The following is a 17,437-nucleotide window of genomic DNA, read 5'->3' as shown; positions in this document are numbered from 1 at the left end:
GAATGGCAGGTAGGGACAGAGGGATAGAACCTAAGAATGCACCAACAGCCAAGACTAGGATGTTGCAAAGATTACAAAAAGACAAAACTAAAGGCCCTGTATGTGTGTGTAGTAACAAAGTAAATGAATTGATAGTGCACATTGAAGTAAATAAATATGACTTGATAACCGTTATATAAATGTGGCTACAGGATGACAAGGATTGGGTCCTGAATATTGAGTTTATGACATTCAAGAAGAATAGGAAGCCAGGTAAAGGTGGAGGGGTAGCACTATTAATCAAGAGTGGGGCCTTGGTGCAATAGTTAGAGATTACCTTGGTTCAGGAGAGCAGGATGAGAGCATTTCAGAGTCAACTACATTGCCAGACCAGGTAAGGACAGCAGATTTCATTCCCTAAAGGACATTAGTGAACCAGATGGGTTTTTACGACAATCGACAGTGGTTTCATGGTCATTATTAGACTTTTAATTCCAGATTTTTTTTTTATTGAATTCAAATTCACCATCTGCCGTGGTGGGATTTGAACCCAGATCCTCAGAACATTACCTTGGGTCTCTGGATTACCAGTCCAGTGACAATACCATTACGCCACCGCCTCCCCTCCAGATATATTCCCACTGAGGAAAAAAATCTAAGGGGAGTACCCACAATCCATAATTAACTAAAGAAGTTAAGGAAAGCATCAAACTTAAGGCAAAGGCATATAAGTGCAAAGATGACAGGCAGGTCAGATGATTGGTCAGAATGTAAAGAACGGCAAAGAATGACTAAAAGTTTAGTCTGGAGAAAGAAATTAGTGTCTGAGAGGAAGCTAGCTAGAAATGTAAATAGATGTAGCAAGAATTTCTATTTAAAAAGGAAAAGAGTAACTAAAGTGATTCTCTGCCCTCGAGAGAATAAGGAGTTAATAGATAATAAAGAAATGGTGGATGAAATGAACAAATATTTTCTTCTGTCTTCACTATAGAGGATTTAAAAAAACATTCTAGTAATAGCTGTTTATAAAGAGGTGGAAGGGAGAGAGGAACTTGGTGAAATTACAATCACAATGGAAGCACTACTGAGCAAGCTGATGGAGCTGTGGACTGACAAGTCTCCGGGTCCTGATGGACTTCATCCTAGGGTCTTAAAAGAAGTGACTAATGATGTGTTGGTATTAATTTTCCAAAATTTGCTAGATTATGGAAATGTTCCATCAGACTGGAAAATAGCAAATATAGCCCATCTGTTCAAGAAGTGAAAGAGGCAGAAAAGAGGAAACTATGGGTCAGTTAGCTTGACGTCTGTCATTGGGAAGATGTTAGCAACGATCATTAAAGAACTTATAGCTGGGCACTTATTAAGAACTCAAGGTAATCAGGAAGAGTCAGCATGGTTTTGTGAAAGGGAAACTATGTTTAACCAATTTGTAGAGTTCTTTGAAAGAGTAACATTAGCTGTGGATAAAGGGGAACCTGTAGACGTACTGTAATTGGATTTCCAGAAGGCATTTGTTAAGGTGCCACATCAAAGGTTATTGCAGAAAATAAAAGTTCATGGTGTAGGTGTTATGGCACGGCTGATGGCAAATGTCAAGCTGCCCAAATCAGAAAGGGAATCTTGAAACAGCTGCCAAAAGAGTTTTTGCAATTTGTATAGTATGAGGAGAGGTTCTGAAATGAGGAAATATTGTCCCCGACTACTGGAATGATTTTATAGTAGAGTAAACGTTTATTTAAAAAAAAAAAGCAAAAAAAAAACACAATTGCACTTAAACACAAGAATGGCTTCATGCAGTAAACAGTACTTTACAAAAGATCTTAACTTTACTACCCTCAGCTAACCTTTCCCTTTTCTGTTCAGCAACTGTCCTTTAGATTTTAAAATCTATAGAATTCCAATAATTTTTACCACACAGTGCCTTTTACCTTGGGGTATTCTCTGAAGCTGACAGTAACTGGTTCTCCAGGCCTGGCCTTGTTCACACCATCTTCTGGGAGTTCTGATCAACTATCTTGCTGTCTTCTGGGAGATCTAAACAGCTATCCCACATAGGCTTCAGTGTTTCCTTTAATGTTTTCCTTCGATCTGCCTATTGTCTCACTCAGCCTCTTCTGAAATGCTTTCTTCCCAGAATTGATTAAACTCGTTTCTTTACTCCAGCTCTGTCTTAAAAAAAAACTATCCCTATCTTTTCCTTACATACTTACACCTTTTACAACCTGGATATATCACCCTTTGAACTAAAACAACTCAGTTCAAAACTACTCCTGTTATTGCTTTATGTAAAATTCTGATTTAAGTTCCTCTTGGTTCATTAACATTTCAAAACCACTTCTTATTGTTGGCTTTAGACTCTTGCAGTAACTCTGTCTCTTACTCCAATTGCCATACTTAACCTCCAACAGCCTGTCTTCCAGTACATAGGAAATAGGACAGTGATGTTACCAAAAGAAAAATATTACAATTTCTTGTTTTCTTGACAGTAGGGGGTAACATATTGGCATGGATAGATGATTGGCTGGCTGGCAGAAAACAGAGTATGCATAAATGGGTTTTTACCTGATTGGAAGTGATTCCGCAGGGGTCTGTGCTGGGGCCTCCGCTTTTTACAATTTACATCAATGACTTAGATGAGGGGAATGAATGCATGGTTGCTAAATTTGCAGTTGGCATAAAGATAGGTAGGAAAGTATGTTGTGAAGAGGACATAAAGAGGCTGCAGATGGATATAGAGAGGTTGAATGAGTGGGCAAAAATCTGGCAGATGGAGTATAATGTGGGAAAATATGAAGTTCACTTTGGTAGGAAGAATGAAAAAGCAGAGTATTGCTTAAACAGAGAGCAACTGCAGAATTCCGAGGTGCAGAGGGATTTAGGTGTTCTAGTGCATGAGTCACAAAAAGTTAGTATGCAGCAAGCAATTAAGAAGGCTAATGGAATGCTCTCCTTTATTACGAGAAGAATTGAACATAAAAGTAAAAATGTGGTTCGATTAGTGAGACCACATCTCAGATATTATGTCCAGTTTTGGTCTCCTTATTTAAGGAAGGATGTAAATGTGTTGGAGGTGGTTCAGCGGAAGTTTGCTAGACCAATAACCTGAAGTGAGTGGGTTGTCTTATATGGTAAGGTTGGACAGACTGGGCTTGTTTCCACTGGAGTGTAGAAGAGTGAGGGGTGATTTGATTGAAATATATAAGATCTTGAACGGTCTTGATCAGATGGATGTGGAAAAGATGTTCCCTTTTGTTTGAGAGTCCAGAACTAGGGGGCATTGTTTTAAAATTAGGGGTCCCCTTAGGACAGAGATGAAGAGAAATTTTTTTCTCTGACAGTTGTTCAACTTTGGAACTCTGCCTGTGGAGACGGGGACATTGAATATTTTTAAGGTAGAGGGAGATAGATTCTTGTTAGTCAAGTGAATCGCAGGTTATCGGCGATATAATAGAATGTGGAATTCAAAACACAAGCAGACCAGCCATGATCTTATTGAATGGCAGAGCAGGCTCATGGGGCTAAGTGGCCTACTTCTCCTATATTGTGTGTTTGTACGTATGTGAGAGTAAGTTATGGGTTAGCAGAGATGTGCGTTGTATTTCATAATAGATGTTTTATGTTTTTAAGTTTGAAAATATTTAAAAGAGAGAAACTTACATTGAGACAACGCCTTTCACAACCACGTGATGCCCAAAGTACTTTACAATGGAGTACTTTTTGAGGTGCAATTACAGGAAACATGGCAGCCAATTTGTATACAGCAATGTGATGATGACCAGATAATGTGTTTTAGTGATGTTAATTGAGGGATAAGTACTGGCCAAGACACTAGGTTTGATAACTCCCATGATATAAAAGCAAAAAACTGTGGGTGCTGGAAATCCAAAATGAAAACAAAAATACCTGGAAAAACTCAGCAGGTCTGACAACATCTGGGGAGAGGAATACGGTTAATGTTTTGTGTACGAATGACTCTTCATCCCATGGCTCTCTTCGAAATAGTGCCATGGACTCTTTTATATCCACCTGAAAGGACAGATGAGACCTCAGTTTAACAGTTCATCCAAAAGGAGCACGCCCTCAGTATGGCACCGGAGTGTCAGCCTTGATTTTTGTGCTCAAGTTGTGGACTTGAGCCCACAGCCGCATTATTCAGAAATGAGACTGCTACCTGTATTACAACTTCTGTATATTCAATGTAGTCATTCTACAGTCATGTGTTATGAAGGCATGTTCATGTGAACTATTAATTTTTAATTTCACCAGCTGATTTCATTTGGACTTTTTTTAAAGAGTTGTAAATTGAAGCAAGGACATTGACTGAAACTAAAGATGGCTGCCAATTTACATCCCTACGCAGACACATTCCATTTTCTTGGGAAGGGAGCAAAGAATCCATGAAAGCCCTCCAGAGGCAATGACTTCCCTGGAGAGGTGTGAACAGCCTGCTCCATACCTTATCAAAAATGGAGATTCTCAGTATTTAAACCTGGAGGAATGAACCATCCAAACTAATTGCTTGGACATGAAAATTAATCACTATAGCCATAACATGCAATGGCTAAGATAACGATACAGATGTGAGCTGATTAAAGCCTGCTTTTGGAATATACAATGGACTTTTTTAAACTTTTGTTGGCAAGATGGAGAAGAAAGGTCACCTGATACATCTGTGTATGTGTGTGTGTGTACACATACTTGGGCTGGCAGTACCAGCAGCTGTGAGGAGAAGCTGCTCACTGCTCCTTCTCCCTATCCTTCCTCTAAGATTGGCTCCTCTTTTGCTGAATTGGCCTGTGTCACAGGAAATAGAAAATGTTGTAGAAATACTTCAATTTCTACAGCAATGTTTCTAGAAGAAGACCAGCTACAACTTTAAAACTGCCTCAGCTGAGAACACCAACGTCTGGATCTACAACCAGTCTATTTTTTTCCTTACTGAACCTTAATTTGCCCAAAGTTAACCCCCTTCACTCTGTGACTTGCATTTTTTTGCATGTTTGGTTTGTATGTATGAGTTTGCGTTCGTTTTGCAGAAGTCAGGATGTATTTTTTACAGTTTAATATTTTTGAGTTGATTTTAGCACAATCAAACTAATCCCTTGTTTAACTCAAGAAATCCTGTCTGGTTAATTCTTGATCATCCGTACATAAATCGATAAATACACACTGATTGGCAACCACATCCTTTTATTCAAAACCTCTGTTTACAATCAAATGAGAAGTGGGGGCCCATTCCACCCCTCCTCACCTGGTCATAACACTTGCAACAACCAAGCTTATAATAAATACCAGGAATTCTCAACCTTGTTTTCAAATCTGTCACTGGCCTTGCCCCTCCAGTCCCACAACCCTCCCAGATAACTGCTGTCTAATTCTGGCCTCTTGAGCATCATCGATTTTAATCACTCCACCATTGGTGGCCATGTCTTCAGATGCTTTGGACCTGCACTCTGGAATTCCCTCCCTACACCTCTCCGCCTCTCTACCTCACTCTTCCATTAAGGTACTTATGAAAACTTACCTCTGTAGCCATGATTTATATGGCTCAGTGCCATATTTTGTTTTTTACTCCTGTGAAGCACCTTGGGATGTTTCATTATGTTAATGATACTTATATAAATGTAAGTTATGTTGTTGGAATGGTTGCAATAACTCACCATATCCATTCATTAAGTCTTGATTGAAAATAGTGCTGTCAATCCTCCTGTTTACTAGTTGCATTGTGCTTGATATGAGACTGTGGACTTAAATTGGAAAGCCCCTAAAAATGGGTGCAGGGATCATGATATGTGATTAACCTGTGCTTGTTGATTGAAATGCAGGCAGTATGCCACCTGTGTGCTGCTTTTTTTTATGGAGTCAGTGCTAATCATGCTTTCATTGGCAGTATGCATCAGAGGGGCTAACTTCCTAGCACTGCTTAAAAGGTGCAGGGGCTGGAAGTCATGCAGGAAGTGAATCTGCCCTGGGAAACAGTGGGAATGGCACAACCTGGCAGAGCATGGGCTTGTATAATGTTATGGCACAGCAGATGGTAAATGCCGAACTGCTCAAATCTCAGAGGGAAACTTGAAACAGCTGCCACAACTGTTTTGCAGTTGGTATTTTATTTTGAGATATGTGCCTTGAATTCAGTAGTTAGAAGTCCACCAAGTCTTTGAAAATTTTTACAAAACTAAATTAAACATTTATTAATAGAAGATAAGATTTTAAGCACATACATAGGTCTACAAATTACTACTATAATTCCTAAATCCCCTAATTAGCCTGACTCCCAGTTACCCCTCCGTTAAGGCAACAGGAAAACAAAATACAAGTTTAACAGACTCAGGGAAAGTACACAATACCCTGGACAGTGATATTCAAAGTGAATTTTCTTAACTTTGGTTCTTGTCGGCAGTAACTTGATGTATAGAGGCTGGAGGCTTTTCACACTTGTGTGAGATCTTAGAATGCCTTCCCCCTTACACATAACCTCACCTCCTTTATACATGTTTCTCCCTTTTAATGCAAATTCCATTGTTCCCAGATGTTATGCAGCTTTACTTTTCTCATAATATAAATCTTTTCATAGTTCTAATTTTTATCAGTAACCTTTGGGAAAAATAAATGCTGTTTGGCTTAGCTTCTTATGGCTAGGTGTAACACCTTACAGTCTCTTTGAAATTCAAACTAACTTAATTTATCTAAAAATGCAAATGTTCCTCACACCTCAATTATAAAACTTCAGACATGTTCACGTATTTAGCGATTCAAACCTACTTCCCTTTTGATAACTCAAAAGCTCCAGACCAGCTGTCTTCAATTAACCCTGACCCCCCAATCACACATCCACACACAGAAACTAATTCAAACCCCACTATTAACTTTAAAATAAATCACAATATTATGAAAATTATTTTATTTTCATGACAATAGAGGTACCTAGGGGTGGAATGTATTTCATTAAGGCAAGTTGAAATTTATGACACTTTCTGTCATTTTCAAGTTGAAATGTTTTGTGATATACTTTTACAAATTTGATGAATAATATATATTTTTGGAAGACAATTCTTCCTGCTGCACTGGAGATCTTAGAGGTGGAAAAGAGAAATGTATCCACTGTGGCAGGTGGTAAACCCTCCAAACACACCATCTAAAGACACTGATAGCCTCTATTTGGTCCATGAGACAAGCTCCCACGATCCGGATGCAGTATCGCAAGAAGTTCAATGACCTTGATCACTCCGCGAGGCAGTGAATATATCTGCAAATACCATGTCTTACCAGCTGCACGAGTAACCGCAGACACTGTTCAACCCACCACACCCCCATCATTCGCCAACCAACAATCTCTATCAATCAAGTCTTGCACCTAACATTCTTATGCTTCGCCTCACTTACATGCACTTACCACTGCTGCAAACCTCACAGCCATATCTGACAGATTGTACTCAGTCAGATATTCAAACATGACAGATACGTCACCTAAATACATTGCAAGACACTCACTGATGCACTTCCCTGTCTTTTGCAGTAAAAGGTGGATACAACTGAAGGCAACAGGTGCTGACCAGAGGGGGTTAGGCACACCTGCATATCCTAATCCCCAGGGAAGAGACAGTGTTGGCCGTTACTGGAATAACTCTCAGTGGGGTTGAAACACTGAAAATGACAGAGTCTTCATACCTAATCCTTCTCCCCGCATCCCACATAATTTCCTCTCTCATACAGTATGATGTAAAAATGTACCTCTTACTTCTCCACCCCAGTTGCAAACTTCCACTTGCTCCTTTTTCCTTTCGGATAATCATGGGTTCAACCTGGCCAAGCAATGGAGGAACACCAAGAAGAGTGTGACGATTAGGTGACTGCATCATCACTTGATCTCGCAATTAAAACTATCAGTTTAGATGCTAAAAAATACCTTTGATAGATTAGGTGTGGGACCTGCATCTGGCGAGAAACTGGCCTTGAGTGTGCTGCAGCCAGGGTAGAGGGCAAAGATACTGCATATGTCAGCTCTCTGAAGGGCAAGGTTGCAGCAGGTTGTGTTGCGTAGGACTTAGGTGAGGACTTCAGCAGGGAAGCCTACAGAAGAATGGTGATGGGTATACACAGCTAAATGTTTGGTGCATTAGGAAGCCTGCTTAAAAAAAAACCTTCAAAGTCAAGGAACATGAAAGAGGACAGCACCAACTTGTCACAAAACATGAGCAGGTCTAGCGTGAACTTTGCAAATGTGCATGAGAGAGCGTTGAATAATATCCCTGAAGCTCGAAGCTGCCTTGGAGATGAAGCAATATATAAAAATAAAGAGCAGAAAAGTGTAATGAAACGTTCCCTCGTGTGACTCGGTCACCTTAAGCAGGAGCATGTTTTTAATTTAAAAAATAAAGTTTTTATTTTATTTGTATTTGCTTTTGGAAACCTCATCCCACCCATGGATGAGGATTCCAAAAAAATGCAAAGGCCGCTTGGCCTTTCCGCCTGCCCGCCAACCGTTAGGTTGAACGGGCGGTGAAAAGTTAAAGTCAATTGATAACTTAATGGCCTTAATAGGCCTTTTAATTGTCGTCGGGCACTCTGCCAGCTCTGGCGTGCGCCCCCCGACCAAACTATCTCACTACTGCGTTGACGTTGGCACGCCAGGCTGAAGTCATTTCACACTCAGTTGGATCAGGCGTGCATCCACCCGATGAGCTAAAAATTCTGCCCTGTTTCGGTTAATTGGCCTCTGGACTTATACCGTTGCATTTAAAATCAAACTTTCATAAGGCTGTAGAAATATAGATGTTAAGTCAATCATTCCAACACAGTCAAATCCAAGCAGTCAAAATATTTAATAATTGACATTTAATTATAAGTCATTTAGATATCCCTGGGAGAAATCTTGATTATCCTGAGAATAATGAATTTTGCAGAGCACAGTGGTTTAAAGAAGCTATTGCAAACTGAGAGAAGAACTTGGAATAATTGAACAGATGTTGACTAAAATCCCATTGTCACAAGGAAATGGAGGAGCAACCAAAATGGAACTCCCCCCTCCCATTGAGAGTTGGATTTGACATGGTTAGAAAGATCAGGATTTTTATTTTTAAAAAGCTTTGTCTCCCATTATATACCACCGACCCAGGATGAAGCATCAGACAGTGGCCAAGGACCTACTTTTGGGCAGAGCATACATGAGTAAATGGATATTTATTCAAAACATTGAACATTTTAAGAGTTGGGATAGCTGTCAGCCAGAATAAGTGTCTTTTGATTTGGAGTAACAATATAGATGTAGCTACGAAGGAAAAACATGACAAATTGTCCTAGGCCCAACCATCAATTACCTGTCCACATCTACAAGCTGCAAGTCAGGAGTGTGTTGGAATAGTCTCCACTTGCCTGGATGAGTGCAGCTTCAACAACACCCAAGAAGCTTGACACCATCCAGGACAAAGCAGCCTGCTTGATTGGCACCCCATCCACAAACATTCACTCCCTCCACCACCGACGCACAGTAGCGGCAGTGTGTACCATATACAAGATGCACTGCAGAAACTCACCAAGCTGCTTTAAACAGCACCTTCCAAACCCATGACTGCTACCACCTGGAAAGACAAGGGCAGCAGTTGCATGGGAACGTCACCACCTGGAAGATCCCCTCCAAGCCACTCACCATCCTGACTTGGAAATATATTGCTGTTCCTTCACTGTTACTGGGTCAAAACCCTGGAATTCCCTCCGTAACAGCACTGTGAGTGTATCTACACCAGATGGACTACAGCGATTCAAGAAGGCAGCTCACCACCACCTTCTCAAGGGTAACTAGGGATGGGCAATGAATGGTTGCCTAGCCAGCAACACCCTCATCCCATGAATGAATAGAAAAAATATTAGTTGAGTTATTCGGCTTTACATTATCTGTCTTGTACTGTGGTCGTCAAACTTTGTCACGGGTACACTCTGAGGCCATTGTGGTTGAAGACAAGTATTGTCTCAGTTGAAGGATGATGTGTGGCAAATTCATAAAGGGATTCAAGGTACACAGGGCTAAAAAGAGTGCCAAAGATGGCTAACAGTGATCAAGGAAATTGACCATATCTATCACTGGCAAACTCAATGTGCTCAATCTCTGCCCAATGATGGAACTTTACAGCTTAATTTGGTAGACGGTGGTGAGAACACTATTTGCATTTGTAGAAATGAAGCCATTGAATCATGGCCCCATGGAGCTGGAGGAGGCCAAGGAGCTGTGTTAAAGGCTGAAGAAAGCTTAAGGAGGCCAAGGAGAGGGCTGTTGCTAGATGGTCACAAGCATGGGACGAGTTGAGCTGAAGATGTTTCAGTACTCTGAAGGGCAGAATCGGTGAAAACTCGAGTATATAGTATTGCACTACAGTACACATAAAGCTATTAGGACAAAAGCATCACTCCTTGAAAACACATATACTTTGGGAGGTCTAAACTGACCAGTGAAACATGTATGACCTCAATTCTGGCAATGCAGCCCTCAAAGCACAACTCTACTATTTGTGTTTCTAATCTTGGATATACTGTAGGGCAGGGATTGGTGACCATAATAACAAGAACATTTTTAAATTGAGTCAAAAACGCATCATCTGAAGAGCCATAATAGTGCTCTGAGTCCTGAATTTAGACTCGCATCTCAAACATAACACTTAAAATTATAGGTTATGACAGTTGTTTAAAGTTTCCCTTTAGGATTTTTAAATAACTCAGCTTCACCAACTACATCAGTCATAACACCATTTCTCCATCACTTATCTTGACCTCTCCGCTGTCTCTGTATTGATTGTCTGTCTGAACCCAGTCTTAGATAAACATAATTTTCTCTGGTTGAACTTTGGTAATATAAACTACATGACCCTGAGCTAAGGGGCTGACTCCATGTCCTCTCTACGACAAAGCCTGCCTGCTTCCACCTCAGTCAAGTTGTTGCTCGAACCCTTTTATGTGCCCTTGTCACTTCCAGTCTCACCCATTACAGCCTCTCCTGGCCAAACTCCTTCGCCCCTTTTTATCTCTATGAAGCACCTTGGTATATTTTTCTAATTGAAAGCACTCTATCGATGCAAATTGGTGATTGCAGTTTTTAATTTCCTTCAAACAGTACACTACTTGAAACTTTAGATCAAAATTTGTTAAGCTTGTGAACGCCTTTGGCTAGCAAGTAGTTAGTCGTGTATTCTGTGAAATAATTTGTGGGCTAATTTTTTTTATTTTTCATTCATTTTATTAGGCAACCTGACAAACTTGTAGTGGTTTGGACAAGAAGAAGCAGACGGAAATCTTCCAAGGTATGCATAAAAGCTTTGCAGGCGGAAGTGCCAGGAATCCTTGAATCAGTTTGTATTTATTGAGCTGCTTAATAATGAGTATTATAATGAAAATAAAACAGACACCTAGAAAAGATTTTTAGTTAATTACATTAGTACTTTAAAGGCTGAGGACAGATGAGAGAGAATGTCAGCAAGTGATGCCTGACCAATTTACTGAAGTGCTTAACGGAAATACAGATCTAATGGATAGTAGGCTGACTTGGAGATGTATACAGACTATTCGATTTGATTTTTGAATAGGTGCTGGTAGATCAGAGGTTCACGGTATGTAGGGTGATGTCAGAGTGGAAAACTGGTTTGGTAGTGCCCTCACAGGCCTGATCTTGTGGCTGTTTTCTTTATCATTTTGTAAATTACTTAGAAGATGGCGTATTGCCCAAAGCATCTAAGTTTGGTGCAGCATTGAATTTGGTGAGGTCAGCGAAATGCATCTTGAGGATTTGGTTCGGAGCAGTTACAGATAAAGTTAAACCTAGATAAATATAATGCAATGAGATTAGGTAGAAGCAGCAAGATTACATTGGATATACGGCAAAGAAGCAGGCCATTCGGCCCAACCAGTCCACACTCTGTTTATGCTCCATTTGAACCTCCTCCTACCTTTCCTCATCTAAACCCACCATCGTAATCCTCCATTCTCTTCTCCTTCATATATTGGTCTAGCTTCCCCTTAAATACATCTATACTATTCACTTCAACCACGCCCTGTGATAGTGAGTTCCACATTCTCACCACTCTTTGGGTAAATAAGTTTCTTCTAAATTCCCTCTTGGATTTCTTGGTGACTATCTTGTATTGATGGCCTCTTCCTCACAAGAGGAAACATTCTTTCTCTGTCCACTCTATCAAAAGTTTTCATAACTTAGACCCTTATTTGATCAACCCTTGGCTGCTTTTTTCCAAGAGAGAAGAGACCCAGTCTGTTAATCCTTTCCAAATATGTATACCCACAATTTTCTGGCATCATCCTTGTAAATTGTAGATTATAGTACTGTTTAAGCATGTGTTATGGCTTTGCTGCATTAAGGATTTTGTGTTAAATTTACAATATTGTTTCATCGATATGAGGAAGAAGGGAATAGAGGGTTATGATGGTAGATTTGGATGAGGAAAGATGGGAGGAGGCTCGATTGGAGTATAAACACCGACATGGACTGGTTAGGCTGAATGGCCTGTTTCTGTGCCGTAGCCTATGTAATATATTGATGACATATTATGAACCTTATAAATTGCTAAACATTTTTGTTTTTCGTTACCTCTTGAAGGCTCATAGCTGGCAACCAGGAATTAAAAATCCATATCGAGGAGTTGTGGTATGGCCTGTTCCTGAAAACATTGAAATCACTGTGACACTTTTCAAGGTACAGCAACTTTTAAACTCTGATTCTGTTGTAACGGCTTTCTGCAGTGAAAATTTCTCATTAGCTACAGTGGGGCTTTTTAAACAAACAAACTTGTATCTAAGGCTTGACCAAATATGGCTCATATCAATAAAATGTTAGGACTGTAGCTGAAATAAACATTATTGCCTCATTTTTACAGCTAGTGCTGTCCTGTAAAGTAAAATAAAGCTTCTAATCACCCACATCACAGCCATTTATTGTTCATCTGTAATGCTATTAACTACTGATGAAACAAAAAATTAAAGTGAATAAATCCACCTAACTACCTGCACCTTTATTATAACTTACATGTAACTAACAGTTGCCATGCGCTTTGTGGACGTAACACATCTTGAGTATGAGGTGACATGCATAATTACTGCTTTGAACTTGCAGTCTGACTTCCTGTAGGAAAAACCTTGTCATTTGTAACTGTACTCTCACAGGAAAGCATAGCTAATTTCATGTAGGAAACAATTTTAATGCATTGGTAAATTCAGCATATGCTGGCTCTGCTCATTGGCAGTCCTAATTTACAACATTTTTATTCTATTTAATTGAGCTCAAATAGCGCATATAAACATCAAGTGATAGACAAAAATTGTTATTTGAATTATTAAATTGATCTTGTACTCATTATTGTGTTTTGAATAATATACTCCAACCCCGTACCATAAAAATAAAATACTAATAAAAGTACTTTTTAAAATAACCAAATGCACTGTGGCATCATTAATAGTGAGTAATGTGATCATTTGATTCTCTGGCCACGATGGGAGAATTATTCTGCAGTTCTGAAGTGAGATTGTGAAGAAGTTAAATCCCTAATGTGGGGAAATCTTAGGCTTTTTCCTTTAGAGAAATCCATTCTCTGTCTAACATAACTGTTCCATAAGTACTCCATATGCTCTCTGGCCCATTGTTTTTGTCATGGGTGAGGTTCTGGGTACTGGCCAAAATATACCAAATAGCTGATGCAAGATGATTACTGCATATTAAATGATGAGAAATTGACCATAAAAGCTAAATTTATATAGTTTAATCTCCAGTTAGAAATAAAGTACAGATGTAATTGTTACCTTTGGCCATTTCCACTCCTGCACATAGAAGTGCAAAGTGCTCTCAGTGGATTTCTAATCCATCCTCAGCCATCTACTGTTTTGTATGATGAGTATTTCTCCTATTGTCCTCCTAAAAAAAGAAAGCCAAGTTTATATGGAACAGAAAGTTACAGTACTCAATTTTTACTAGAATTACAGTAAATGTGAAAAATTATAATTAAAAATTTTTTTTTTCTTTTCAGGATCCACATGCTGAGGAATTTGAAGACAAGGAATGGACTTTTGTTATAGAAAACGTGAGTTTGATATTACTATTGTTTCACCATTCTTTAGGTAGAATCCATTAATGCAACATTAATGCAAACATATTTTCCAAAATCATTGCCTGATGTGTGACGCTAAGACAAGGTAGGCCCATTGCCTTTGCTCTTCTAAAATTAAACTTTTCTGTCACCTGATCCAGGTAATTTGCTACTAACCTCAAAGAATTGCACCATAAAATCATAGGAACAGGAGTAGGCCATTAAGCCCATCGATCCTGTTTTGCCATTCAATATGATCATGGCTGATCATCCACTTCAATGCCTTTTTCCCCACACTATTTCCATATTCCTTTATGTCACTGGTGTTTAGAAATCGGTCGATCTCTGCCTTAAGCATAATGACTGAACTTCCATAGCCCTCTGGGGTGGACAATTCCAAAGATTTGCAACCTTCGGAGTAAAAAGAAATTCTCCTCATCTCGGTCCTAAGTGGCTTCCCCTGTATTTTGAAATTGTGTCCCCTGATTCTAGACACCCCATCCAGGTGAAACATCTTACCTGCATTCATCCTGCCTATCCCTTTAAGTATTTTGTAGGTTTCAATTACATCACTTCTCATTCTTCGAAACTCTAGAGAATACAGACCCAGTTTCCCTAATCTGTCTTCATGGGACAGTCCTGCCATCCCGGGAACAAGTCTGGTGAACCTGTGTTGCACTCCCTCTATGGCAATAATATCCTTAAAGGAATATCAAAACTGCACACACTACTTCAGGTGCAGTCGAACCAAAGTTCTATACAATTGAAGCAAGGCTTTGCTACTCCTGTACTCAAATTCTCTTGTGATAAAGGAGAGCATTCCATTAAACTTCCTAACTGCCTGCTGCACCTGCATGTTAGCTTTCAGTGACTTATTGATGAGGACACCCAGGTCCCTTTGTACATCTACACTTTCTCATCTCTCACCATTTATGAAATACTCCGCACATCAGTTCCTCCTACCAAAGTGGATAACCTCACATTTTTCCACATTATATTACTTTTGCCAAGTGCTTGCCCACTCAATTAAGTCTGTCCAAACCCACTTGAAGCTGCTTTACATCTTCCTCAAACCACATATTCCAACTTAGCTATGTGTCATTTGCGAACTTGGAAACATTACATTTGGCCCCATTGTGTATACTTGGTTAGTTGTTACAGCTCAGCCTGTGTGAATCCCTTGATCCTGGCTGATTAAAGTGACAGAGGAACAGGAGAGAAAGTCCAATAGAGGTTAAATGCTTTCTTATTGAGAGAACAGAGAATTAAACCTGTTTGTGCTTCCCACTGGCTGGATTATAGGGACGCATTAGCAGTGGCCTTGGAGTATTTTTGTGCTGTTGAATTTTGAATGTTGGAATAATTAAGTTGGAAAGAGAAATGAAATCTGGGGAAGTAAGAACATGAGATGACTGAGCATGTGGTAAGGCTGTAACTTAACTCATTACTTAGCAGTTTGTATTATCAAAAACTTCCTTGGTAGGAAAGAAAGGCTTGCATTTCTGTAATGCTTTTCATGACTGCTGGACAAAATTGTTTTATTCAGTGAAATACTGTTGCAGTGTAATCACTGTTGTAATGTAGAAAACATGGAAACAAATTTGTGCACAGCAAGATCCCACAAACAGCAATTTGGTAATGACCAGATAATCTGTTTTTGAGATGTTGATCGAGGGGTAAATATTGGCCAGGACCCTGAGGAAGTCCTGCTGGAACTGAGATGACAGACCTCCAACAACCACAACCGTCTTCCTTTGTGCTAGGTATGACACCAACCAACGGAGAACCACCCTTCTCTTAATTGAAATTATGTCATTGGATTTTTTACATTACCTGAGAGGCAAATGGAGCATTGGGTTAATGTCTCATCCAAAAGATGACACCTCTGACAGTGCAACACACCCTCAGTGGCTATATGAACAGATTTTCTTACAGCTAAAAGTTGGAGATTCCTAGTGGTGCTTAAAAATGGAATTCTTAGATTCCACTGGACAGGAGTTTACTCAGCAAATAGATGAACCGTGTAAACCAGGGAGGTTCCATTTTTAATCCTTCAGTTTCTGCTGAGTTAGGTGATTTCACTTTGCCTGACATTAGAAAGGGAAAATTCAACCAGGGTTCACATTTCTGCAAAAGAAAGAGGGAAAAGCCAGAACTGAAGAGGTATTATAGGACAAGAGAGATGTACAAGTGACAGTGGTTACAGACAATAAATTGGTCTCTTTGAGAGAATTGGTGAAAGAGTATGAGGCAGAGCCAGAGATTGAATATGTAATCCCCAGTGAGTGTGAGCAGGGGCCTGGGTTAGCACTTCAGAAGCTTAAAGGCAGACTATTGGAACAATTGGTTTAAATGTTTGTCAGCTTGCACTGGCTCAAAATTCCAGAGAGCTGTGGCATTTGTGCCTGGCAATGAAATGAAGATTGTGAACATTAGAGGGTGAGACAATGAGGGACAGAGATCCTGATAGCTGTTTGAAAATAATTGGAAATAACAATTCTGATTCCACCTGGATCGAGTGATTTCTGAGTCAGAATCCCTGATGAGCCATCGGGGGAATTCGGTTTCTTGATTGATACCTGAGATTCACAGGCAGTTCACCAATACTTGCCTATGTCTGAAATCGTATGTTTAGTTGGCTTCATCAGGGCATTGTAAAAATGAATTTGATATTTTATGCCCATATTTAAAGTCCTGCAGAAGGATAGGTTACACAGTCTACCGAAAGGGAACTGGGTGCCAAATACCTTCATTATTTTTTCTCACCAATTTTATTCTCCCTCAAAGGTATTGACTGCCCTGCATTTTTCAGGTAAACTATGAATTTGTTTATTTGAAAACAGACTTTGCTTGAATACTTTGTTGTCACACAGATATGTTCCAGACAAATTCTAGCATCTGACGTTCCAGAGAAAAGTGGAAGTTAGCAAAGGAGAAAAATATACATTTTCATGTTTTTATTGTCACATCTCTGCCTGTGGAAAGAATATTAATTTTTATCAAAAGCTTTTTTGTAACTAATGAAAATTTTGACTCTGGGATTCTGTATACACAGTCTATTTGCTGCACTTTGTGCATTTGTGAATATTTGCAGAGCTTGCTGGAGAACTTAAATTTTTTTGCAGTTTAATTCTGAGTTTCCAGTTGATATGAGTATGCAACCTTTTCTAAAGGATGTTAAAGATAAGCATGAGATACCAGAGTCTGAGGACCAGAGAATTGTGGGGGTTTTGGATTTGCTGAAGACAGTTACAGATGAGAAGTAGAATTTCATGGAGAAATTTAAGCATAAGGGAACAGATGAAGCATATGTGCAATAGGAACAGGAGTGGGCCATTCAAGCTTCTAAAACCATTCCACCACTCAAATTAGATCAT

General features: G+C 39.5%; 1 protein-coding gene across 4 annotated transcripts in view; it reads left to right on the top strand.

Moving 5' to 3' along the window:
* ehbp1 (EH domain binding protein 1) overlaps positions 1-17,437 on the top strand; it is a 383,657-nt gene that overhangs the window by 55,199 nt on the left and 311,021 nt on the right. For all 4 annotated transcript variants that reach the window (XM_041177904.1, XM_041177895.1, XM_041177886.1 and 1 more), the window contains exons 2-4: positions 11,216-11,273; positions 12,581-12,676; positions 14,001-14,054. In XM_041177904.1, coding sequence (XP_041033838.1) covers positions 11,216-11,273; positions 12,581-12,676; positions 14,001-14,054 — 208 coding nt within the window. The remainder of the gene's footprint in view (positions 1-11,215; positions 11,274-12,580; positions 12,677-14,000; positions 14,055-17,437) is intronic.

This window comes from Carcharodon carcharias, chromosome 2 (assembly GCF_017639515.1).
Source record: "Carcharodon carcharias isolate sCarCar2 chromosome 2, sCarCar2.pri, whole genome shotgun sequence".
Lineage (NCBI taxonomy): Eukaryota > Metazoa > Chordata > Chondrichthyes > Lamniformes > Lamnidae > Carcharodon > Carcharodon carcharias.
This window is presented reverse-complemented; position numbering and strand designations above follow the sequence as displayed.